This window comes from Amborella trichopoda, chromosome 13, assembly GCF_054954075.1.
Source record: "Amborella trichopoda isolate Santa Cruz 75 chromosome 13, AtrichopodaSantaCruz75HAP2 v2.0, whole genome shotgun sequence".
NCBI classification, from domain to species: domain Eukaryota; kingdom Viridiplantae; phylum Streptophyta; class Magnoliopsida; order Amborellales; family Amborellaceae; genus Amborella; species Amborella trichopoda.
The window spans coordinates 2,964,939-2,992,734 of record NC_142348.1 but is presented as its reverse complement, the minus strand read 5'-3'; the positions used below and the strand labels follow the sequence as shown (position 1 = coordinate 2,992,734).

General features: G+C 34.3%; 1 protein-coding gene and 1 non-coding gene across 9 annotated transcripts; both read right to left on the bottom strand.

The window, feature by feature from the left end:
• Nucleotides 1–1,838: 1,838 nt before the first annotated feature.
• Nucleotides 1,839–16,419, bottom strand: LOC18428210 (peroxisomal acyl-coenzyme A oxidase 1). 8 transcript variants are annotated; one of them, XM_011622871.3, is made up of 16 exons: nucleotides 16,011–16,419; nucleotides 15,573–15,730; nucleotides 15,247–15,392; nucleotides 12,922–13,030; nucleotides 12,409–12,470; nucleotides 11,662–11,871; nucleotides 11,347–11,434; nucleotides 11,059–11,221; nucleotides 9,284–9,482; nucleotides 8,282–8,479; nucleotides 7,811–7,942; nucleotides 6,385–6,505; nucleotides 4,234–4,344; nucleotides 3,862–3,931; nucleotides 2,762–2,945; nucleotides 1,839–2,399 (listed from the first exon to the last, which is right to left on the bottom strand). In XM_011622871.3, the coding sequence occupies exons 3-16, from the start codon at nucleotides 15,382–15,384 to the stop codon at nucleotides 2,190–2,192; spliced, it is 1,995 nt and encodes a 664-aa protein (XP_011621173.1). In that variant the 5' UTR covers nucleotides 15,385–15,392; nucleotides 15,573–15,730; nucleotides 16,011–16,419; the 3' UTR covers nucleotides 1,839–2,189. The 8 variants fall into 8 exon arrangements, with proteins under 8 accessions (XP_011621173.1, XP_006837312.1, XP_088712360.1 ...); XM_006837249.4 differs by having other exon boundaries at nucleotides 15,247–15,386; XM_088856234.1 differs by having other exon boundaries at nucleotides 15,573–15,667.
• Nucleotides 16,420–22,619: 6,200 nt separating this feature from the next.
• On the bottom strand, nucleotides 22,620–22,693 carry TRNAV-AAC (transfer RNA valine (anticodon AAC)). Its single transcript has one exon. It is a non-coding gene; the product is annotated as a tRNA-Val (tRNA).
• Between the last annotated feature and the right edge of the window lie 5,103 nt (nucleotides 22,694–27,796).

Genomic DNA, 27,796 nt, shown 5'->3' with positions numbered 1-27,796 from the left:
TTCCCTTTTTCCTGTATTATTTTTTCATGGTGAAGCCTTTCTCAAAATTTAATGGTAAGGAATAAGATTATTTAATATTAACCAATATTTAAAAACAAAGTTGGTTGACCCGTATCGCCACTTTCAAAAACCAATCAGAGAACCAGTCGGTTCCCATATTTTGGGGAACAAGACTAAACCATCAATTCTCAAACTGGATCGAGGACACTCACGTCTCACATTATGTAGAATTGTAGAACGATGGTCGCTGTCTGCCTAAAAAATGGCACATTTAGTCGCTTTTGCACTTTTGTCTTGGTAATATATTCATAGTAAACTACGAAAATTTTGTTCAAAAATTGGTCCGAGACGAACTCAAGGGCCCTATAGTCACATGGCCGATTTGCCTCCACCTCCAAGAGGCAAGCTGTCTAGGGGTGGCAACGGTTCCGTGTTCGGCTAGACTTGGCCCTGATTAGACATGAAGTTATCAGAACCTAATGGACTCGGACCCAAACTTGGGCCTGGATCCAACTCGAAAACAAAATCTATATATATAAGGGAAGCATTTATAAAACGTTTATAGGTGTAGTTTTACCATGCTTCGTTTATACTTTATCACCGTTTAAAATTTATCACACGGTTACAATTGTCTAGTAGTATTTAAATTTTTATAATTATTATATTAATCAAATTTATTTAAAATTTGAGACATAAACATGTGATCAAGTTGCATCAAAATAAAATATTAAAAAAATAACTATCAAAATAAAATGATGAAATTACTCTTGAAACTTTATAGAGATATTTTACGTAATTTTTATCATTCAAATTATTTGTTTTATATTTTATTCATATGCATCTCACTCAGGTAAGTACACCTAGTAAAATTTCAGATCATTTTATATATATATATATATATATATATATATATATATATATATATATATATATAAAGATGCATGGGTGAGCTCACTAGCTCATAATAAAAATTATATAAAGGAAGATGCTAAGGTGAGCCCACTAGCTCATAGGAAAAATTATATATATGATATATATATATATAAAAGAAGATGCTAGGGTGAGCCCACTAGCTCACAAGAAAAATTATATATAAGAAGATGCTGAGATGAGCCCACTAGCTCATAGAAAAAATTATATATAAGAAGTTGCTAGGATGAGCCACTAGCTTACAGGAAAAAATAGCCCAACGGTCCAAATTAAATCTGAACCGATCTGACGATCACGGTTGTCTGGTAGTGTTTGAAATTTAACTTTTTTTTCTACGAATTCAAATCACTTGAAATTTAAAACGTGTACATCAAAAATAGGTGAACAATCACAAAAAAAAAATTGCTAGAATTGTATATATATAACAATGATTTCATGCAACTGTTATATAGTAATATAATGCAACAACCTTCAAAAATCATGTTCGGGCCTTCTGATTGACTCAAATTTTAAAATTTGCACTCTTTTCATTCTAATACTCTTTTCATTATAATGAACAATCACAAAAAAGAAAATTTTAAAAACACAATTTCGAAAGTACTGTTTTAACCCAATTAACATAAACCGTCCATTTTGACAAAAAGCTTAAGATTGAGGTCTTAAAAAGCTTTTTTCTTTTCTAATTTTTTTAGATGACTATATATATATATATTAAAATGTTATATATTAAACATTATGTAAATAATAATACCATTCGGGTCAAATCCCGATTAGTTCCACATAGATCTGGACCCAAATAGTACTCAAGTCTAATATTTGGACCCGGACCTGTCCCAGAGAGAGAGATGACAAACAAAACATGGAAAACACTTCGTGCTACATTAACCCACTGATTTGCTCACAAACAATTGTCCTTAGAAAAAATTTTATTCTCAATAACCAGCAATTATGGTCATTAACAATTAACTTAACGGTCTTAACCTTCTATCATAATACACAACATAATCTCTCTCTCTCTCTCTTGAGATATCTCTTCCTAGGTGAAGACCAACAGACCCACAAAGCGTTCCTTTATTATTCCCTGAACAGTTCCCTTACTAATCTTCAGTATACCAATCTAAGGACCATTATTCATAACACCAAGTATAAAAAAATAGATAATGTCATTGTTGTAAGACTTTGAAATTAAGGATCTTCAAAGTCTTGAAATCCTTAGTTGTTGCTTCAGAAGAGGGCTAGCGTAGGACTTTTAAGGAGCTTCAAAGTCTTGAAATCCTCAGTTGTTGCTTCAGAAGAGGGCGGATATACTCCACGTAGCCTTCAGGCACGACAGACTCGTTGAGAGGGTCTCTCCAAGCCTGCTCGTATAATGTTGGATAAACATTGCCATCATAGAGGCCGAGGGCGGAGTTTAAGAAATGGTCGGTATAGTTGAAGGCATCAACTAATGCTAATGCATTTGGGCGGAGCTGAGAAAAAAAGATCATGATGATGGTAAGTTTGAATAACGACACTCTGTCTCTCTCACGGTTGCTAATTCACCATGCAAGAAAAAGAAACAGGAATAAACTTGAGTCATGGCCACACCTCACCCCCACCCCTTCTACTGTCTCTCACCCCTTCTCCCTCCAACCCCCAAAAAATCATTTTTCACAAAATGAAAGAAAATAAACAAGAGCATCACTGTGAATCATGCAACCTCCCTATAATTTCAAACCATTGGGTAATTGATATAATGTGTTTGGCGCAAAAAGATCAGACATGATATCCATTAGACACAAGTAAAAGCATAAGAACCACAAGTTCTAACAGAAGGGATGTATAAACTGACCTGGGCATACAGAGACCTGAGCTGCTCATTCGCAAGCATGGCTTGCTTAGGGGTGATGCAACCAGTCGAGAGAAAGTCGCCTGAATGCTTGTGGAGGAGAGAGAGAGCATAAACAAAGCAGAGGTTGTTGAGTTGATGCTTTACTCCCGCTCCTGGTATGTCTTGCTGTAATTTGTCAATGAACCTATACAAAGACTCAATGTTTAAGCCCAAAGAGCAGAAGTTATTTTGAGATAGACCCTTCTTTTACGATCTTAAAAAGGTACAAAAAGTTTTTTCTTTCCCAATAAAAGGATATTGATCTTAATATCTTAAGAAATTTCCTTCTTTCTTCAACTTTTTAACAACCAAAAGTATGCTTAAATATAAGTTCAAAGAAAATTGCATAATACATTTCAGACAAATTACAGTTTATAAACCAGTAAATTTGTAGAAACTCGTCTAAAATTTGGAACACGATATATACAGAGACTGAAACTATCTCCTTCCCTCTAGTTGAAATTTTTTATTTTTGGGAATTTTATCAAAATACCCGTAAGAGATGGACTCAACATTTTACCGATTTGCAAGTATTCCAATTTTTTATCATGTGGATTTCTATGGGCATTTTAAAATTAAATAAAATTTATGAGTAAAAAGTTTTTTTGGGAATTTTTATCAAAATACCCAAAAGAGATGGACTACTCAACATTTTACCGATTTGCAAGTATTCCAATTTTTTATCATGTGGATTTCTATGGCATTTTAAAATTAAATAAAAATTATGAGTAAAATGTTATATTGTTCATCTCTTATGGGTAATTAGGATAAATTTCCCTTAATTTTTTTAAGCTTTTGACTCTCATATTTTTCTTATTTAGTTGCTCTTGAAATTATCCAGAGAAAAGGAAAAATTTTGATAATCTCCCAAGAAATTACTTAAAAATAAATATCTAGGAATCTCATTTGAAGATACATTATTAGTTTCTCAGACACATTTTCATTTCAAACATACCTCACAATGACATTCACTAATAAATTGCTATCTAAGATGCCAAAGTGGGAGATACAATTTAGTGAAAAATATAAATAGAGTTGATACATTTGGCACAAGGACTTACTTGGAAACAACTATTAACTGGCAATGGGCTACCGCCGCCTCTGCTAATGCACTTGAGAGTTCAGTAAAACCTGAAAAATATATGTGTGTGTGTGTATTTAAATTAGCACAAATTTGCGAAAAGTATAGACAAAATTACAAGTAAACATTGATATGCTTCAAGATTCAATTTCCTGTTTTTCAGCAAATGCAACATGCAACATGAAACAAACACACGAACAGGTACACAAAGGAGGAGGAAAGGAAAGAGAGGGGGGAGTGTGTGGGGAGAGAGAGAGAGAGAGAGAGAGAGATTACATGTGGACACACACAAATACATACAGAGAGAAAGAGAGAGATTCATATATGACTTAGATTGCTCAAGAAAATTTACCATCTTCTGGACTGGGTGAAGTACTGATTTGCTGCGCACAAGTAGCAGCCATCCTTGCAGATCTTGCTTCAAATGCTCCCAATACAACAGATGGCTTCAACCAGTCCTCAGCTGAATTAAAACCATGAAATTCATAGGAAATAGGATGCTTATTTTTTTCATTAATTCGTAGGAAATAGTACACAGAATTCTGGTGCATCAAGTCCTATTATGAATATATGGTCCCAAAACCAAATAAAAAGTATTTTTTTAAAAAAAAATAAAAAAGGTATTTCCAAATTAAAGATATTCTTACAATAGAGTTTATGATGCATTTTGTGCCAAATTATTTGGATCTGACAAGTAATTATTTGTTTTTTGTCAAATAACTTATACTGATAAACAGAAATATTGTGCATCGGATTTTGGCTAGTAACTAATAGCTAAATTTAATCACAATTTTAGACATACAGGCTTTAATATATTTTAGATACAGTTCATTATATCATTAGAGAAATTACCAGAAATATCCCTCAAATTTTGGAGGTTACCAATATACCAAAATCTCCCCTTTTTTTTTACACACCTACCCGTTTTCCCCAATTTTTTTTTTTACTAATGACCACATTGCACCATTACAGACTCTATATCTACATGCCACATGGCTCTAATACATCCATATTGATTAGATATACATCTATGGTGCTTTGGCACGACAAAGGGCAACAGATACAATAGGTCCATGGAGCTTGTGGCGCTACAAAGCACCAGACAAAATAGCACTTTTGTGGTGCCATGGATCAATGTTCCCAAAATCGAACCGGTATAACCGGTAAATCAACCGATTCAACCGCTCTAACAGGGCAAGTCCCGGACGGTCAAAAAAAATATTAAAAAAAAAAAAATTGTACAAAAAAAATGGTACTAGAATATGAAAAGCATATAAAAAATGATTAAAAAAAAAAACACTCGAATGAAGTTGAAAATTAATAAAAAATATGGATTTTATCGAATTGATTTGTGCCTAGGGGTATTTTTAAAAAATTTGAAAAGATGAGAAAACATAAAATCGAGTATTAATGACCAAGACAATTTTTAATCATTACCATAATATAAAGAATATTAAAACAGTCTTAAAAAAATCAACTTAACTAACTCATTTTTTTTAAAGAAAATGAAGAAAAAATTATGTAATATAGGCCCATCTTTTTCTCAACCTAGTAGTAAATGGCTATTGGTTAGTGCCCCTAATATTAAAGGACCTCTTCTAATTCGATTCCAACGGGCATGTATTTTTTTGAAGTCCAACGAAATGAAGCTTAAAAAAAAACGCCGCTGGCGGCGGGATTCAAACCGTGATTGAGGTAAAACTTAATCGTCAAAGCTAACCAGTAAATCATTCTAATATATCTGATATAAATTTTTAAGTAGTATTTTATTTAAAGTTTAAACTACTGGTTGGCCGGTTCCAATCTAACCGGGCGGTTAGCAGTTAGATTGGCCGGTTTTGCGAACACTGCCACGGGTACAATAGGTCCGTAGCTCTATGGTGCCACAAAGAACCACAGATGGATGTATTTGGTCTGTGACGCCACAACCGTCACGGAAATAATAGGTCCATGGCCCCTTTTTAATCATTTTTTGCCCCACCGATCTGTTAGATCTGTGGAATTGTTATGCGCTATGAATCTAGCACATCCATAGCAAGGGCAAAATCGGTATTAATAGAAAAGTGGAAGAAATGGGCATGGGCATAAATAAATGGAGATTTAGGTAATTTGGAATTATCCAACAATTAAAGGGATATTTTTGAGTAATTTCCTAAACATTTACAAACTCTTCTTTTGGAAAATTAAAAGGGCTTGGACATCTCCATGAGTATGCATTACCCCAGACTTTGGCATTTGAAACATTCACAAGACCGGTCAAATTCAAAAATAATGAGGTCCTATATTTTTGCAAAAAGTTCTTCAATATCCTCAACAATTGCAGGGCAAAAGTGAATTTTCAGAAAAATAATATATCCAGGAAATATTTCAAAATTTTAGGTTTCAGGAGAAGCAGCAGTATTTAACCAGGCATTCGAGGCACCAATTCATATATTATTATCTTTTTTTTCCTGTGTCTTCAGTTTTTAACTTTGTAGAGTCTGAACCACAGATGGGGATATACCGCTACAAGCATCGCAAGTAGATTTCATTAATTGCTCAAGCCGCCCCATGTATGCAGCAGTTCCAACAGGCTTTATACCAGATGTTAGTTGAGAAATGGTCTTCATGAGGAATCTTGCAACCTACAAGTGAAACACAACTATCAGAAAATGACCAGTTGCTAAGAATAATTTCAGAAACAAGTCCTATTGAAGTCAATAAATAAAGGGAAAAGTTTATATAGAGCCGAGGCTCTAAACAATTAAATTTGAGCCTACCTCAAAAATTTTGCTAGAATAGGTTGTTTTGATGCCAAAATATCTTCCCGACATCAAGAAGTATGGACATTAGAAAAAAATGGATTTCCAGGTCTAGAAAGTGTATTCTGTAATGCATTTTTGGACTGCCAATTTTCAAGATTTTCAAGTTTTCATAGATCTGTCGATCTACACTATTTTTGAAGCTTTCAACTTTATAAACAAAATAAAAATATATTTTAAGGCTATCACAAAGATTTCCAATATTGAAACCACATTTCTCAACACTATTTGAAGGTAGGCTCTAAATTGATTGTTTGGAGCCTAGGCTGTATACAAACCGCACCCATAAATAAATCCCTGGGCCAATATATTTTTTCTTTTTCACCTGAGGGGCCCCAGAAAGGGGCTTCATTACGCCAAAGGGTATTTCATAAGTTGAATTTACAAAGATTCAACCAGTGTTTCAAAAATTGAGTTGGCCACAGAACTCGGTCCTGACCTGGTCGAGTCTGTGCCAAGCTACCCAAAGGGCAACAACACCCAAATAAATTAGAAAATATCCTGGAAAATCAGTGAAAAGCAGGAAAAAAAGTTCAACAACAAAAAAGGTATACAATAGATGAAAAAAAAAAAGTTTTCAAAGAAAAACTGGAAATTTGGTTAAAGATCATTTTCTCAGGAAAATGATGAAAATCGATAAAACCATAAGAAATACAAAATATGATAAATACATTGAAAACTAATTAAAATTCGAACATAACTGATTTATTTCAGGTTTAAAATCATTTGAGTTTGGGGGATTTAGGGCTTAGCACCCCGTCGAACCTGAGTAACTCGGGCAGAGTCCAGGTTCGACTTATGAAGATAATAGATATAGATTAAGGTGACAGCGAGAGACACTCATTGTAACAAGTATTAAAAAGATAACTGAATTAACATGTTCAAAATTGGATGAATACCAAATCATTTCTGGAAGAGAAAATTGATGAGCAGTTTGGAGTGAAACAATGGATTCTCAGCCTTGAGTATGAATCTTGTTGGTTGATGATTAGGAGTTTGGTCGTTATTTCATACCAGAGAAAGAGCAGTAATTATCTCGAATGCATGCTTTGAGTGCAAAGGTACAGTAGTGAAATAAATGAAACCCACATCAAAAGCAACACAAAAAGAACTTTCAGGTAGCCTAACCTGTAAAAACAGTACAGTATTATCTCCTTCATATGTACAAGAAGGAACATAGACAGCAAATAACTCTGGAAGCCCGCTGCTGCATAAATAACCATGCCCACCACATAGCTTCCTACATTCTTCAATGCCATCCTGTAGAACAAGATTAATAGATGAGAAACAAAGCATATATCAAACTTAATGCCAGAGAAAAAGACAGATACTTGAATAATTTATATAAGCCAGGGAAAGTACACTATCATTGTAAAATATCCATGTATGCATGGCTAGCATTTGATGAGATAAAAATGCACCTGAAGGTTGTACAACTAAAATAACAGAATTGATGTGCAACATGATGACAAAGTGAATCAATCTTCAGATTATCTCAAGTATCTTCAAACTACATTGAGGCAATTGTTACCAGAATATACTAAAAGAACAGCATTGGCAGCTTAGAACCCAGATAATCAAGCAAGGTTGTGTACATACAGCGGTTACTGTGGTTGTCAACGATTTCAAACCAGCAGTGCAAGCATGTGCCTCAGCCAACGTTGAGAAATCATTGGCCTGTAATCTTTGTGTTACATCCGTATACAGCCATTTTAGCCACTCACCCACGAACCTAAAAGCATATGCAGATGCCAATAATGGAAAAAGCCTGCTTTGCTGAGTTCTGTAATCCAGCACCTGCAGCAAAGAAGTGAATTTACCTCAGAGAAATTCTAATTGAAAGATCATAGCATGTATAGAAGAAAAAATCAAAGAAATGAATAGATATCGGTTGAAACTTTTGAATATTGGAAACAGTGATAAAACAGACTACTATCTCATAAACTAGAACCATCAATGGTTCAAAGCAGCCAATTGCTGAATGCTTCACCCAAAATAAAACCGAGGAGAACTCAATGTCCATGAAATCCAACATTTTTTGGAAATGGATTTTTAAGCTAAACAACCAACTCCGCCATTGCCTGTCCCAAGCGCGGATGAGAAAGGAGGAGGTTGTGTTAGTTTGGCAGCCAGCAAAAAACATTTGCCACATGCCTATCATGTATTCTAATCCAACATTATAGAAGCATTCCCTGTAGTCTGATTGGGGGTATGGCCCTTGATAGAGCAGCATGGTGGAACAGGAATCATGTAGGAAATCCAAATAGTTAGGAGAAGTGTTGGATGATCATCATCATCATTTCTAAGATAAATAACCAAAATTACTACACTACTTTATGAATGGAGAATGAAAGTATCACTCCCTACGATACCAAAACTAACCGGGAAAGCTTTCTTCATATTAATGTGTATTCCTCTTGAACAGTACTAGAATTTTCTTTTCATTTTTTTTTTGGGGCGGGGGTGGGGGTGGGGGAGGATAAATGATTATTAGTAGGAAGTTATTAGGCTTCAAATATTACCTTTGGGAACTAATGTTACAAAACTTGTATGTATTAAAATTGACCAGAAGAATTCATAGAGGAAAAAGTAAATCTATACCTGGGTCTCAGGACCTCCAGCATGTGATCCAAATTGACGTCGAACTGCACTATATCTCACAGCAATACAAACTGCTCGTGATAAATAATTTGAGGCATCAGCGACAATGGTTTGGCGTACGAAAACCATTGTACCATAAACAAGCTGCTTGGGAACTTCAGATTGCATATATTTCCCATCTCTTGTGACCTGTGAGAGCCTGCAGTAACGAACAAACTTTCAGCAGATTGTAGCACCCATAAATTCTTATTAGTATTTAACTGACAAGATAGTTATAGATTGTTTCTTTCATTTCAGAGAGAGTTTTCAGGGCTAACATAAAAGGAGCTTAATAAGAGCTAGAAATCCATATACCATAAAAAAGTAAGATTGGAACCATGAAACCTAGCAGCAGTGGAACCTGATGTTTACATGAAGTGACACCTAAGTATCTCTCAGCTTATGAAACCTCCAGTTATGTTGGTTTTAGTATTTCTTATTTGCAACTAAATAGGAATTGGAGTACTCTAAACTATCCAAAAATTTCACAGGCCCAATCTTGGTTGGCTTAACACGCACTCCAGGACCAGACCCCAATAGAATTCCAAAGTCGAACATATTTGTGCAAGAGCAGGTTTAGGATGGATTACTGCATGGGAAGATCTGTGTTGCCATCCCCATACTTTAATAATAAAAAATAAGAGATACCAGTTACCCTCAATTCACATTGGAATTTGTATCCTTCAGTATAGGTCATACGGATTATTACCCCCGAAGTAAGTCCATTATATCTCCCAAGACCCCCGAACAGAAGCTCCTCAATTAGTAATGGTTCATAGAAACAATTCACCACCAATGTTCAAAAAGGAGGAGGCAGGACCTCGCATTGACTACTTCACGTCATCTTCCTTTTCTTCTTCTTACATGTAAAGAGATAGCATATGGGTCTATGTGTGTCTTTGTGTGTATATGTGTGTGTGTGTGTGTGTGTGTGTGTGTGGGTGTGTGTGAGAGAGAGAGAGAGACATCACACCTAGGCTACACCTAGGTGGATTATCGGCCAGGCCGCCTAGGTGCCCAGGCGACCAACATTTCATCATTGTTAACCACAAGCTAGACACCAACCAAAAAGGTCGGGTCTCCATCATATTTAGAAAACTCCCATAGGACGTCCATTCCCGCTCAAAATGAAATTGAGGTGCACCAACATTTAGAACATGACCATAGAGCCTCTAAAAAGAGACAAAAATGTCGAACAGGGTGGCCTTGATAAATGACAAACAGGAAAGGTTTGATAAGTATGATTTTTTAACAAAAACCATCCCTCCCATGATATTGTAAATTGACATGATACTATAAGGAAATCAAAGCTAACTGGGCATAAGCATATGGCAAACTGACTAATTTCCATGCTTTCTGGAAACAAGTTTACTAGGGAAAAACCAATGAGAATGATAATAATGGAGGTTGGTTCATAAGATCCAGACCCCATCATCATGGAAGAAAAGAAAAAGGAAAATGTTTGCTATCTGTGATACCCGGATACTTGTATATGCCTAATGTCTTTAGTACCAGGATACGCAACATATATTAGTATCTATATGGCACAATGCATATATTTATGCCTCATGAATTCTGTAATATATATTTATCACTCAGTCGGACAAGATACACTTGTACATATTCATGTCATGGATTTTAGAAAATGCCAAATCATATCATCGCTCCTCGTACCTGTATAGATATACATACATCTTAGTTTCCAATGAATATGTAAGCAGGAAATTTAAAGGTACCTCATCAGCATTTGGTTCCTTGGTATGCGCACATGATCAAACCGTAGAACACCATTATCCATAGTATTGTATGCACCATTTCCAAATTTCATTCCAATATCACCAACAGTTATACCAGGTAGAGGTGAATGATCTTCTAAACTCCTCAATTGAACTATGAAACCTGGAAGTAAGAGGTGAGCTTGTAACATTAGAAAAGCTTCAGTTTTAAGTCTCTGAATCTAAAATGTAAAAGATTTCACATGCCTCCTTTGATATAAAATAACGAAAGCAAAGCAGTAACATTACCATGAATACCATGATCTTGACCATCAGTGATGAGACGAGCGTAGACGACTGCATGGGTTGAAACCTTTCCTAAGCCACCAGGCCACCACTATACCCAGAAAAAGGGGAGGAAGAAAAAAAAGAAAAAAAAGGAAAAAAAAAGGAAACAGAAGAATTTCCATATTAATATGCACTAGTTCTTATACAATATTACAGAAGCGGCTCTCACTTGGCATACATGTGATTAGACCTAATGTAAATTTCCAGAAATATGACGAAGAAGCAGAACATAAACAATCTTGAGGAAAAAACCCACCAGGGTAATCCATAACTCACTTTGCTTGAAGTTAAGGTAGGACTATGGATAAGAAATTCCTCCGTTTTTGGATCATATGTTGCTGTTGTTTCGAGTCCCTGAACATTTGATCCATGTCCAAGTTCAGTTTGTGCATAACAACCAATGATTTGCATCCTATAAGCCAGAGACAACCACTTTTTCTGTTGCTCTTCAGTGCCTTGCCCTTTTATTGCTGGTATAAACATTCCCTACAGAATGATGAATTGCATTAAAAATAAAAACTAACACAAAAATAGCAGTAATATGCAGTCCAGTGTACTTTAAACAAGGACTCTTAGAAGAATATTGAGGCATGCATGCACCCATCCACACACACAAAAGTTAAGAAGTGGACAAACTAAAAAGAGAAGCTTAATACTCTACCATCAAAATATGTTTGTGAACCATATCTTCTGAGTGACTCAGAAGTTGGGTGTTGTTCCATAGTGACTGGACACATATCTAGGAGGTTGATTGTTGTTTCTTTGCTCTTATTGTATATCATCTTGAATCCTCTTTGGCATTGAATTCAGTGATAGTATTTCTTTGAGAAAAATTATTTATTTTTTACACTATGAATGTAACTTGATTTTGAGAGTGTTTCCATTCTTGGGATAACAAACTGTACGAATTTTTTACATTAATTTGCTACACACAAATTAATTATCTTTCCACTTGGTGTTTCAAAACAGGTATACCGGTTGAGCACCAAGGACGAAGGACAGCTAGTATATTAATGTACTCACCCAATGAAGATCTGTATAAGCAGGTTCGTCCACAAAAAACCTGACTCTAGAAGCCTCTTCTTCTGTCAAGATAAAATTGATATTTTTGTCAGAGGAATTCAAAAGAGAAAAACCTTGCCAATATAAACAATAGCCTTCTAGACACCAGAGAATCTGATTTCCTAATGCATTAAATGAGCTGGAAGAAGCCAGATTGTATAAAAATCAAGAACAATTCATGCAGGAGATCCATAAACCCCAAGCTTCTCTAATTGCCTCCTGTTTGCTACACAATTGGTCAGTAGATTAGCTTCACACAGAACAAAGAAATGTTATAATAAGCCACAAGAAACTTGAACTGTTACTCCTATAGTAACAGTTTAACTGTCCATACGATTATGCAGAGCACTGCTATTGTATGTATTCAACACACAGATGTTTAAGAGCATCATAAAACAAAATTTTCAGTCTAAAATTCATTTACTTTTTTGGCGTACCAACACCAAGACGCTTAATTTAAGAATTCTGGCATACCAGAAAGACGGAGTTCAACAATACGCTTCCATGCATGGGCTGCTTTTCTTAGGGTGTTCTTGAACAAGTCTTTCCTTCCCAACATAGGTCTCTCATCCTTGCGGAAGGCCTAATCATAAAGAAAATGGCTAGATGAGACACAAGCAAGCCGATCAAAATAGTTGAGGTCACATAAATGCTACATAGACTAACAAACACATTTACAAACTTGAAAACCAACTAAATTTGTTTTTGGTAAATTCAAGACATGAGATGCTCACACATTGTAGCTCTGAAAATAAGAGATGCATGACAATTACTCAAATAAAGGGGAAAATATTTACATCAATCATTTTCTGATGAAAAATATTTAAAGAAAATGCACGGCTTCTAGCCACATTTGTCCTGATGGAAGCTCTGTCCCAGAGAATTCTTTCTATGAAACTAACAGTTTCACCTCCCATGTTTGTTTCATGGGAAAACACTTTCATAGAATGCACCCAAAACAGCACCGCTATGTAATTTTGCACCAATTTGGGGGATAGGACTTTCATACCTATTTAGTTATGGAAGTGCTTTCTATTTGACAGAAAGCTCTCTCCTACAACCAACTCTCCAGAGAGAGCTTCCTGTCGAAACAAATGTTCCCATAATGAAATGTCTTCTATCTATAATGAGTATACGCAGATGACATATTGAAAATTTAAGTCATCAAGTGACTACTCAACCAAAGAATGAAAGCATGCCTTGGACAAAAACAATTTTAATGGCAACACAAACTATCAACACCAGTTTAATGTCTAAATGGAACAAACACAAAATTGTGACTTGAAACTCAAATCCTTTTAAAAAATAAATACATTTACTAATTATACAAAAGAATATGCTCGAAAAGTGTGGTTTTAGCAAAACTTTAGCAGAATTTGTCTTGATTAGTTTGGCGTTGATGATTTCAAAACTGTGTCGTGTTCAAATCCTACAGCTAGAATACCAAAAAAGAAAGAAAATGCAAAAATCAAATTGGTTTATATGACAGAATCCAGACACCTTCAGCCCCGTGAAAAGCAACAAATTTTAGCAAATTAACCATTGCTTATTATGAATAAAAATACAAATTTACTAATTTCACCACAGAGAAATCCAAGCACAGTTAAATAACTCAGTAATAAAAAATAAAATACAATAAAGAAACAGAAGTTAAGATCTTGCTCCAGATTCAGGGAACTTTGGGCTGGAATGACAAAATGGGCCAACCAACCATCGACACCTCAATTCTCTAGCTGGAAAATGGAAAAGATACATCTGAAAAGGTTGCTTTGCCAATGAACCACTATTTGGCCTGTTTTATTGAAAATCCAGTTCATCGGTACAATATATTCCAAACATTTACCCTTTTAGGCTGAAGCCCAGTCCAAATCTTTTCCGAATTCTGGATTTTGCAGAAGAAACCAATCAACCATTGGAAAAACAAAAAAAAAGCTAGCATCAATCAAATTTCCTGAATTGTAATTTTCTTTTCATTAGCTGGCTGAAATTCAATCCAAATTTTATTGGATTTTGACAAAAAAACCCAACTTTTCGACTCAAGTTGCCAAATGCATACCAAACAATGAAATACCAAATGTGTACAACAATAAAATAAAAGAAAATACACCAGAAATTACAAAGACTAAGCACGAACCAGTATTTCAAAAAGCGGTAGGCAGCACCTAGGCGGTCGGGGGTTAGACCGCCTAGAACCTAAGGCGAAAATATTTTTTTTGGGTTTTTTCTCTCTAAAATAGCCTCTAACAAAATATTTTTTTTGGGTTTTTTCTCTCTACAATAGCCTCTAACAAAATATATTTTTTTGGGTTTTCGCTCTCTACAATAGCCTCTAACAAAAAAAAAAATTGGGTTTTCTCTCTCTTAAATAGCCTCTAACATAACTTTAACCCTTTAGTATTAACAAAATGACCCAATAATACAAAAATACCCTCAAGGAGTCCTAAGGAGGGCTCAAGGAGCCGCATTGGCACAGACTATGCGGGCTCAGGTGGGCGCGCATACCCTCAAGGAGCCCTAAGGAGGGCTCAAGGAGCCGCATTGGCGCAGACTATGCGGGCTCAGGTGGGCACGCAGGGATATCCGCCTAGGCGGGCGCTGGGCGATCCAATTTTCGAAAGCATGGCAAAACATTGAAATTTAAAAGATTGCACAATTTACAAGACCAAGTAATCAATGCAACAAAAAAAATACAAAAGAAAAAAATTAAGCATAAATTGCAGAAAATAAGAGAGAAAACATAATGTTCAAATGCAGTTAAAGAAGAAATTGCAGGGAAGAAAAATGGGCAAGAGCACTAACCGGATCACTCGCAACAAGACGGGCCATCCTATCATTCACGTCAAAGGCATGTTGAGAACCAGCCCACACAATCTTCATGGCATCGACATCGAATTCAGCTGTCTTCCTCTCAAAATCCAAGTGATCAACTTCTTCCATTGCTGCTTCTTTTTAGAACAAAACAAAACAAAAAAGTGAGGAAAATTACCACAAATTCTTTTCTTTAGTTTCACAGTAGAAAGATCTCCTTTCTATTGAAAAGAGAGGTTTGAATTCTTCAAGTAAGATAGCACTCTAATCTTCTAAAACGCAAGAAAATTTGGTGTCCCTTAAAATGAGACGTATACCTTGTATTTCTCCTCCTGCTTCTGATCTGAGAAACAATCAAAACCCTAATAATGTGATGTTCTTCTGCAGCTATTCTGAGAAAGGGTAACAGACCCTAAAATCACCAATTTTGATCTCATAAAGTACAAGAACGATTAACTTCTCTCCAGCTACCTTTCTGAAAGGAAACAAAAACAAAACAAAACCCTAAACTTTGATCTTATTTAGCTACAATCTAACAAATTATGATACCCTTATGCAAATCACACGATAAACATTAAAAACCACCCCAGAAGACGCCCAAAATCCCAGAAATATGAACCCCAAACCGTGAATATTCTCATATAAATTAGCCAAACGAAAAGAAATAGAATCAATTGCTGCTAAATCAAAAACATTATTTAAAAAAACCATATTCTTAACAGAATCTGAAAATAAAAAATGTTCAAAACCCTAACCTTAAGGCAAGGAGCTCGAAAAATGGATCAAGCGAGAGAAAGTGGCGTTTTTTATAGAGAGGTCTCTGCTCCCTTCCGTCGCCAAAAGTTGAGAACTCCAATGAAAATAGTTTTTTTTATGATAACAACGTAGTTATATCCTGATATTCTCTCTCTAGATTCTGAACATATCACTATATTTTATCTCTCTACTATTAATATGTCTGAATCTGTCACCCCGGGCTGTCTCCTCTCGAAATTTTCTCTCTCTAAAATACAGGATCACTATCACTCTAGATTTTCTCTCTCTAAAGACTGATCCGACGGTAAACGCGTCACTGAATTCTCTCTTCGGACCTGTTCCTCTCCAATCGCTCTCTTCTAGATTTTCTCTCTCTAAGCGGGCAATCGATATCCTTCTAAAATTTCTCTCTCTCTCTAAGCGGGCAATCGATATCCTTCTAAAATTTCTCTCTCTCTCTAAGCGGGCAATCGATATCCTTCTAAAATTTCTCTCTCTCTCTAAGCGGGCAATCGATATCCTTCTAAAATTTCTCTCTCTCTAAGCGGGCAATCGATATCCTTCTAAAATTTCTCTCTCTCTAAGCGGGCAATCGATATCCTTCTAAAATTTCTCTCTCTATAATGTTTCTCTCTCTAAAGTGACCGGTCCGAAATTTTCTCTTTCGAAATTTTCTCTCTATAATGTTTCTCTCTCTAAAGTGACCGGTCCGAAATTTGACCGGTCCGAAATTTCCTCTCTTTCGAAATTTTCTCTCTCTAACTTAAGGGACATGTTTCTACGCTTCCTAACAACCTTAAGGGACATGTTTCTACGCTTCCTAACAACCTTATAAATTATAGGGAAAAGTTTATATAGACCCGAGGCTCTAAACAATTGAATTTGAACCTACTTTAAAAATTTAATTAGTAGGGGTTGTTTTGATGTTCAAATGCCTTCAAATTGATCATCTCGACAGTCGAGATGTATGAACATAAAAACAAATAAATTATATGTTTAGAAGTAGTGTATTTTGTAACATATTTTTGAATCATCAATTTTTAAGATTTTTAAGTTTTCATATATATATATATATATTTATACTATTTTTTAAGCTTTAAACCTTATAAACAAATATAAAAATATATTTTAAAACTATCACAAAGATTTTCAATATTGAAACTACATTTCTTGAAACTATTTGAAAATATGCTTTAATTTCATTGTTTAGAGCGTAAGCACTATACAAACCGCGCCCTAAATTATATATGATCCCACTTCTTAGCGAACAACTATGATTGTTTGTACATAATTTTACATGAAATATTGTTTTATTTTTTATTTTTTTCGACAAAATCACTTATGAAAATAATTTTGAACATTCTGCCGTAAAATTAGAGCAAATTGAAAAATACAAAAAAATTATTTTATGTAAAATAAATAACAAAAATGCCTCTATAATTTTTAAAGATATTCTAATAATTTTTATCATCAAAAGTATTTTTTAATATTGTTATCATTTATCAAATGATTTAAATTTTAGTTTAAAATTATTTATAAAAAATTTAAAAATAATTATAATCAAGATTGTGTAACTCAAGCCATCAAAAGTGTCTAATCAGATCTAATGATTGAATCCACATAGACACAGGTGGAGTGTCATAAAAGCCCTACACCCTATCTCGAGGCCAAAAATGATCGTGCCAAAAGGCAAGCTCTTTCTACTTTTCGCTATAATCTATTCTCGTATCACCACTCTTTCTCTCTCTAAACTGGGTCCATAATACCCCGATTGTACGTCTTTCTCTCTCATCACTATGTCATCTCTCTTTTTCTCTCATCTCTGCTTTTCTCTCTTTGTTTTCTCACTTTCTCTCTCATCTCTCTTTGTTTTCTCACTTGCTCTCTCATCTCTCTTTGTTTTCTCACTTGCTCTCTCATCTCTCTTGATTTTCTCACTTTCTCTCTCATCACATATCGACCTATTCTCTCTTTCTATATCGTGTTCCCGCATGAGCACTCTTAAACCTACTCCCTCAGGTCAAATTATACTCAATTATTTTTCTAATTTACGTATAACTAAGTGCTTGTTTGGATGTACTTATTCTCAAATGATAATCTATTTTTGAGTGAAAATTATCATGATAATGAATTAAATGATGTTTGCAATTTATCTAGTAAAGCATAGAGATTAATTTATAAACAGATTTACATAAAAAAACAACAAAATTAAAATTAATATAAAATTTAATAATAAAATAATATAACACATAATACCAAAACGATAGACAAAATAATATTCTACATAGCATATTAATTTCAGATAAAATAGTTCGCTCCTTAGTAGATCAATTGTCATCCAAACAAATACTTGGACGATTATTTTCAAAATTGAAATTTGGATTTTGAGTTCTCTAAGCTTAGATTTAACCGTCTATTTTTCAAGCATGTACATAATGTTGAGTGAACCGTTTTTTTTTTTCTTTTCTGAGGTCAATCGATAGTTTAAAGAGGTTTCATCTCCAAAATTCTAGATTCTAAAACATAATAGAATGGATCTTACTAGAGGGTATGATACTCAATAGAGCATAATAACATACCAAAACCTGCGTAGCCGATTCTAATTAGTTGGAAAAAGACTTTGAGATTAGAAAAAGACTTTGAGGATGATAATGATAATGGATCTTACTTGAGGGAACAAATTGACAATTTGTTCCCTGCGGTGCACGCACGAAATCCTTCAATTGGACTGTACGTCACGTGCCGTTTTCTCTTTTGATATTTCTCGTAAAGGCGGCCCTCTCTCTCTCTCTAAAGTGGCTTTCTCTGTCTGAACTGCTAAAATTGGTAATTGAACATGTCACGGGTGACGAATGGACATCTATCCTTCTTTCTCTCTCTCTCTCTCTCTCTCTCTAGGGCCAACACCTTTTTCTCAGTCTACAACATAACAACTTCTCTCACTTGGGTATTGTATAATCCATGTATTATTTGTGGTAGATATTTGGTATAGTTTTTAGACTTTACAAAATGCAGGTTCCCTGGTTCTTAAAAACGTGTTTAATGAGCTTTGCTTACTCTCTCCTAAGAAAAACTTTTGAAGTTTCTCTCTCTAAGATATTCATAAGGAAAAATTTGAATAATAAGGGGTGGCGATGGACCCGGGACCAACCCAGGACATGAGAGGTGGACTCGAACCGGATCAAGGTATGGGCTCAAAATTTGACCGGGCGGGTTGGGTTTGGGTTCAAATCTTAGACCCGAATACTATTCAGGTCCAGGTTCGAGTCTGAGTCCGATCGGGTCCAAGTCTAGAGATATTTTTCAAGTCCTAATATATAAAATATATTTAAATGTAGATAAATACATAAACATTTTAATTTTGAGGTCAGGTATGGGTCTACGCCCGACTCGACCCATTGCGACACCTAGAATTACCTTTGTAGTTAATCCAATGATAAATCTTGTCTCTTTTATGTGGGATTTGGGATAAAATTTCAAAATGTTTTCATTACATCCATTTTTACATGAAACTAAAACAAAAAATAGGTATAATAGGTATATGTGATTGTATACTATGAGACTATTTATTTTTTGTAGAAGGAGGACAAAATCGATTTTAGCCATTGGATATGAAATCTAATAGGTGGAAGTATGTCACAATATTTTAGAAATTTGTTTGACGCTGTCCGTTAATAATTACACATCTTCAACCACCCCTATTTTAAATCTAAACCGTTGTAAAGGGATAACCCATAATCATCTAAATCTTTGGGTTATTTCTTATATTGGGATTAATTTCATTTAAATAGTTGTTGTTACAAAATATTGTTGTAACAACGTATCCCATGTATATAAAAAATATGTACATTTTATATTATAAATACACAATCTCATCTCACGTGAAAGTTCAAGAAAGTGATATAGAGACTTATTAAAAAATATTTGGGTTGTTTTATTATGGTATGTGAGATAGAAACTTTTTCAATAATATTTGGGTTGTTCTATTATGGTATCTAAACAGAGTCGATCTTCTCAGCCTACCATCCCAAGTTCTTTTTTTGCACTCCCTTCATTACTGATTGAGCTTTTTTAAAAAAAAATACGTCTCTCCCTCTCTCTAGCCTTATCATATAGCCTCTTTTCTTCTATCTAACTCCTCGTCCCCGTGTTCATCTTAAATTCTCAATATTTCTACTTGAGTTGTTCTATTATGGTACCAGAACAAAGTCGATCATCTCAACTTACCATCCCAAATTATTATCTTCGCATACAAATCCCTGTCTTCAATACTAGGAAAACCCTTTTGTTAAAAATACGTTTCTCCCTCTCTCTAGCCTCCTTTATTCTAACTCCTTCTCCCAATGTCCATCTTAAATTCTCAATATCTCCCTCGGTAATATGTCTCTGTCTAGCTTTATATACATCTTCTCATCAGCAAGGTCCTCTCATAATTTTTATTCTAACTTTATTATTATTTTGTTTATATTTCCATGTTCCATCCAAACCCTCTCTCTCAAATCTCTTTCACACTCTCTCTAGCATTCACAACTTCTTTGTGCCCACTTATCCTTCCCATATTCTTTTGTTTTTTACCCTCTTCTTTACACTCAACAATGTCCACACCTACTAACAACACACCTACAATTGTTGCCGATAAACCCAACCCTCCCATTAATAACCTCCACCAATTTCTTCCCCACAAACTCACAATTACCAATTACTTGATTTGGAAATCTCAGTTCATGCCCATTCTTCGAAGGTACGATCTTCTCGATTACATGGATGGCTCCCTCCATTGCCTTGCTGAATTTATTCCAACGGAAAACAATGAGGACCCCAAGATGAGCCATACATTTCTCAATTGGAAGTGACAAGACTAATTGTTACTTAGTTAGATTATCTCGACCCTCGGGCCATCCATGCCCAAATCGTGGGTCTTACCACCTCCCAAGAAATACGAATTGCACTATAACTCTTGTTTTTGAATCATTCATGAGCACGTATAATATAACTGCGACTCAAGTTGAAAACTATCAATAAGGGATCCTTGAACATTACTGATTATTTTCAGCAAGTAAAAAGCATAACCGATCATCTCGTTGCAGTAGGAAAGCCAGTATCTGATGATGACTCAATACTTCACATTCTTGGTGATTCCCTCTTGAGTACAATTCGTTTCAGACCTCTATGATTTTGATCTCATTACCCTCAATGATCTCTATGGTATCTTGCTAAATCAAGAGATTCGACTCTCCGACCAACAAGGCATGCTGGACATTGGATCTCCATCATCCAATCTTGCAACCACACAAAAGAACAACTCAAGAAGGGGTTGTGGCTCGCAAATCGTGGACGAGGTGATCGTGGTCGTGGTCAAGGCCATGGTCAACAGCAAAACAATAACTCCCTCTTTGGAAATTAGCAACGCTTTAACAATGCATTTCAACCTGATTTGGGTGTAAACCTGAATGCCTTCTCCCCCCCCCCCAAAAAAAAAAAAAATGAACTCAATGTAAAATGGCAAAAAAATATGAACAAATCTTTTAATAAAAGAGAAATTTATATAGAGCCGAGGCTCTAAACAATCAAATTTGAGCCTACCTCAATTTTTTTACTAGAATAAATTGTTTTGATGCCCAAATATTTTCAAATTGATCATCTCGACATCAATAATGGATATGAGAAAAATGGATTGCAAGTTTTGGAAACAGTGTATTTTGTAATGCATTTTTGGACCGTCAATTTTCGATATTTTCAAGTTTTTATGTATATGTCGATCTACACCATTTTTTAACCTTTAAAATTTATAAATAAATATGAAAATATATTTTAAGGCTATCATTTTTCATATAAATGTCGATTTAAGGCTATCTTCTCAACACTATTTGAAGGTAGGCTCTATTAAAATTGATTCTCGAGAGCTATACAAACCGCATCCTTAATAAAAAGACTAGAATGGCGTCGGCCGGATTTGAATGGAGACCTTCATTCAGCTCTATACAAATTGCACCCTTTTAGCCTCGCCCGGATTTGAAGGAGGATTTGAATGGAGACCTTCATTCAGCTCTATACAAACTGCAACCTTTCAACCGCACCCTCAACAAACAGACTCGAATGGATTCACCTGGATTTGAGCAGAGACCTTCATTCGGCTCTATAAGCACCCTATCGGCTCTATACAAACCGCACCCTTGAACAAAAAAAATACTAAAATGGCTTCGCCCGCACCCTTAAACAAAAAGACTAAAATAGCTTCACCCTCACCCTTGAACAAAAAAATACTAAAATGGCTTCGCCCGCACCCTTGAACAAAAAGACTAAAATAGCTTCGCCCTCACCCTTCAACAAAAAAACACTAAAATGGCTTCGCCCGCACCTTTGAACAAAAAGACTAAAATAGCTTCGCCCTCACCCTACGACCAAAAAATACTAAAATGGCTTCGCCCGCACCCTTGAACAAAAAGACTCAAATAGCTTCGCCCTCACCCTAGAACCAAAAAATACTAAAATGGCTTCGCCCGCACCTTTGAACAAAAAGACTCAAATAGCTTCGCCCTCACCCTAGAACCAAAAAATACTAAAATGGCTTCGCCCGCACCCCCTTGAACAAAAAAATGATTATAAAATGGCTTCGCCCGGACTCGAACCGGAGACCTTCAGTGTGTTAGACTGACGTGATAACCAACTACACCACGAAACCATTATTGAGAGGAGATGAACACTTTTATTATTTTATCAGAAACATAATGACAAAACCATAGTTACGCACCTCTTCAGATTTCCATATACTTAAAATATTGATTTAAGCATTAATAAAAAGGAATATCACCTAAAAATATTTGTTTTATTTTTGGAATTGAAACAATTTCATATAGTACATATTTTATATTGAGGTCTCACTTTTTTAGGGTATAAAGTACATTTTGATTTTATCTTTTTTAAAAAATATTAGGTTGAATTCAAATTTGGTAATGTTCATGACTTTCACCATAGGGGAATTATGTCAATCTTATTTAAATTAAATTATTTTTTATTATCTTTTATATGTGTATGATGGTGACAAATATAAACATACAATTTAATATTAATCCGATATATAAAAAATATAAAATTAAAATGCATTTCATCTAAATTGGATCTTAATCCAATATATAAAAAAATATAAAATCAAAATACATTACATACTTTAAAAAATGATACTTCAGTGTAAAATGTGAAATATGTAAAATTAATTTTTTATTTAAGAAATAAAACAATTTTTTATTATAAATTAAATTAATATATAAAATCCCATGATATTTCTGAATTACAAAGTAGTCTCTATTGTTTCACAATTTACCCTTGGGTCCCCATTCTTATTGTAAATTTTGTTTGTTTCCAAAATAACCTTCGTCCGGTACTTGAAGTATCATATTGAATGTAAGGTTTTTTCTTTCAAAACCTATTCTGATACTTGAAGTATTGAAATAAGTCCAAAACTAGAAGTACTGAACGGACTTTTGACAAAAAAAAAAAGAAAAAAAAGTAGCAAATAGCTAGGGTGGTATTTGTGTAGCAATCCATATTTTCATCATTCGAGCTTGTCAAGTTGGACCGAATTTTAGAATATAAAATTTTACATGCGTTCAAATACTTTAGTACCATATCGGGTTTATTTTAAAAAATCTAAAAAATTGACAAAACAATGTCCCACACATAAAATATGAAAAAATGAGGATTGTTTTTCAATTATAAGAAAAATAGGGGACTTATATCTTAATTTTGCTAAAATTTTAAAAATTGAAGGATTAAAATAGATTTATGTGTTAATTTTCCTTAAAAGAAATGAAACAAAAATAAAAACTGGACCAGGGTTATTTAAAAAAATAAAAATTGACAAAGAAAATAGCCCACATATAAAAGGGTTATTTTGAAAAATCTAAAAAATCGGCAAAAATAGTCCCACACATAAAATATGAAAAAATGAGGAATGTTTTTCAATTCTAAGAAGAACAGTGGATTTATATGTTAATTTTCCTAAAACTAAAAAAATTGAAGAATTACTTTTTAGTTCCAAAAAAGAGATTTATGCCTTAATTTTCCTTAAAAGAAATGAAACAAAACAAAAAAAATGTCCCACGCATAAAAAAAGGAAAAATGAAGATCGTTTTTCCATTCAATGAAAAATAGGTGATTCATACGTTAATTTTCCTAAAACTATAAAAATTGAAGAATTACATTTTAGCTCCGTATGTGTTAATTTTCCTTAAAAGAAAATGAAACAAAAAAGGCTTCTTCACAGGTAGGATTCGAACCCACGATCGCCTGATTAGAGGTCAGACGCCTAATCCATTAGGCCACGGGTACATAACGACGTTTTTCGAGGATTACTTTTTATATTTATAAATAAATAAGGATTGTTTGTACAACCCCTTGGCTTCTCTCTCTAAATATGTTGTTGTTTTATATTCTCTATGAAACTGGCCGTTTTTTTGTCTTTTCTCTCTAAATATGTTGGTATTTTATATTCTCTTTCTAAAACTCCGGTCGTTTTTTTATATTCTCTGCCTAAAATTCCTTCGTTTTTTTGGCTTCTTCCTCTAAAAACCTTGGTGTTTTGTTCTCTTCCTCCGGAGCTTGTTTTTTTTTTCTCTCTCTAAAAATCACCTCCGGAGCTAGGCTTAAATTTATAAATTTTTGAAAAAATTATAAAAAAAAATATTTTAAAATAGACTATTTATACAACTTATCCCACCTCAATTTTTTCTCTCACTTTTTTCGTACAACAACATTACCGCGCAAAAACCCAAAGGTAAACTTTTGTTATTTTCTTAACAGAAATACCCTTCCTGTACAAATCAAATCAATTCGCGGGTGTCAAGTAGCGTACTGCCGGAGTGCATCTTTGCACTACCGGAACGCCTTCTCATAATGCCGAAGCACTGTGGCTCAGACCTACATTGCCAGAGCTCACATTCAAAATGCCGGATCACTTGTTTATACTGCCGGAGCACGGTCTTCTATTGCCGAAGCACTGTGGCTCTAAAGACTTCATTGCGGAAGCGGAATGCTGGAGCGCATCTTTGCACTACCGGAGCGAGTTCTCATAATGCAGAAGCACTGCGGCTCAGACCTACATTGCAGTAGCACATATTCAGAATGTCGAAACGTGTGTTTGTAAGCGCATGTGAAAACAATAAAGAAGGCCGTGTGAAACAAACAATGGTAGTTTAGTCTTATTTCATGCTACTTTTGGGTTAGGGGGTTATTTGCAAGAAAATGTTGTTTGGGAAAAGAGTGAGTGAAAAGATCGGAGTGAGAGTAAGTTGCATAGATAGTCCATTTTAAAGTGTTTTTTTTTTTACTTTTCCTAAATTCTTCTTCTCTCTCAAAAGTTGACCCAATCTCTCTCTAAATTATGAAATATTGTTCTTTATGTGTTTTCTCTCTCTAAAAAAATCTCTTGAGTTACGTCCAGTATTCGCAAAATCGAACCAGAACGGTTAATCGGACATGGGGCTGGGAGTGGTTTAAACCAAAACCGAACTAACCGGTCAAGTAGATTTTTTTAAAAAAAATGGGTTAAAAACTCCCAAAAAATAAATAAAAAAAAACTAAAAATACTTAGACTTTATTTTACACAAAAAATTTTGAAACAACTTTTTATAAAGTAATATTCGAATACTATGGTCATGTGCTTGAAAATAGCTTAGGATATTTTTTTTGAAGATATTTTTGTCATATAATATATAAAAAACTTCCCATATTGATAAAAAATATATATAATTTTATTAAGCAAAATGTAAATTTTATTTTTTAGAAAATCAATTTCTCAAATGAGAGATGATTTTAAATTAAAATATTTGTATAACTCTCTCTCTCTCTCTCTAGAATCTGGCCAGATCAGGATCGGCCAGTGACTGATCCCGAGTTAGTCGGCCGATTTTTTAAAAAATAGTTGATCTTTTGAAGGCTATTTCCATAGTATTAAAAAAACTTGATAGAGAAAGAACAAAAAAATACATAAAGAAAAAGGAGAAGAACAAAGCACATATTCATTGAACATAAGGCAACCATAATTTCTACAAGCACTTTAAAAAAAAAAATATCCCATTTCCATAATTACATATATAAATATATCAACTTTAACAAAAAGATAACTAAAAAATCGAGCGACATTATCATGCACTTATCAAAAAGAAGAATCAATTTCATAAAAAAATGATTTTATCAAAGGAATAATTTTATTAAGCAAAATAGAAAAACACTTATCATATTCATCGAAAAAATGTAATTTTAAAATCATAATTCTATTAAAAATAATTTATTAAGCAAAATAGAAAAACACTTCTCAATTTTATCAAAAAAACATAATTTTATTTAACAAAATATCTTTTTTAGAAAAATCGACTTTTCAAAAACCCAAAAAATGAAGCAACATTTCGAGCAATGAACGACCCTCAATATTTGGATAATCGAAAAAATGAACATACATGCATTGTAAAGGCTTCAATCATCTTTCAAACGCACCCAATATCATCAAAAAATATTCGTTATTTTTTATTTAATTGAAGAAAATGCAGAAATTCTAGATCTATGAAATTTTCATTATATGATGCAACAAAAAAATTGATATAAAAAATTTACTCAATAATAAATAAATATAGTAATTTTATTTGAGCTATAAAGCCTCGATTATTGAAATACATGACTTAATTTGATAAACAACAGCCAATAAATGGACAAAAAATCCACATTTTTTGGTAGAACACAGGTTCTTGGAGCAGCAACCGCTCGTGCTAAAATAAACCCTTTATTGTTTTGGTTTATGATCAAATTAAAGTTGAATCTAGTAAATACTTCGAATAGCAATCAAACCCCTCAACTTTCTTGAAGAATCATTAGGTATTGAGGAGACTGTTGAAAGAAAGGCGGAAGTTTTCAAAAACCTAAAAGATCCTCCATTTCAATAAAAGAAACTCGTTTTCTTCAATGTTTAAATCTAAATTTGTTGTTTTAGGTTCATTATATAGTGATTTAAACCATTAAAACACGAAAAAAAACCAAAATATTTTCGTAAACCGAATAAAAAATGGTGAAATTTGGATTCACAGTTTTCCTTCTACAAAAAACGATTTGAATTTTAAAATAACATCGTTGTTTACCCTAAAACGATGTTATAACGACAAACCGGTCCGGTAAGCTGAAAACCGGCCGGTTTTTAAAAAATATCGTCGGTTCGATATCGAACCAGCCGATTTTTGTACCAATTTTTTTTGAAGATGAGCTTCTATTGAGTAGTACCGTAAAATCAACCTTAACCGGAATCGGTATACCCATTTAACAGGCCGGTTCCGGTATGGACTGGCCGGGTTTTTCGAACAATGGTTTCGTCCCAAAGCAACGGGCCAAATCGCGTTGGTTTCTCTCTCTAAATCCTGGTCGTTTTGGTTTTCCCTCTCTAAAAAATTATCCATCCAAAACACGTGGGAGCTGGGATAAATTCCCGTTGTTTTCTCTCTCTAAAAACCACTCGCCCCCAAACTTCTGGGACTGAAGCTGGCCTATGGTCCTATACCTATATAATCGAATCGCCTCTCTCTCTAAAACAGAAAGAGAAGAGAGAGGAGAGAGAGAAGCATCAGGGACCAAGTGCGGGCTCCTGAAAGAGAGAGAAGCCATTTCCTCAACCATTAGAGAGAGAAAGAAGCTTCCTATCTGCATCAATTAAAGGGAGAGAGAGAGAGAGGGCATTGGCCTCCAAAGCATCTAGAGAGAAAGGGAACGAACAGGTAAAGAGCGACAGAGCAAACAACCACCCATT

Coding starts and splice junctions, on each gene's coding strand:
- LOC18428210 (XM_011622871.3), bottom strand. CDS start 15,384: ATGGAAGAAGTTGATCACTTGGATTTTGAGAGGAAGACAGCTGAATTC. Junction 11,435..11,661: donor CTACCTTAACTTCAAGCAAA/GTGAGTTATGGA, acceptor TTCTGGGTATAG/TGGTGGCCTGGTGGCTTAGG. Junction 3,932..4,233: donor TTCACCCAGTCCAGAAGATG/GTAAATTTTCTT, acceptor TATATTTTTCAG/GTTTTACTGAACTCTCAAGT.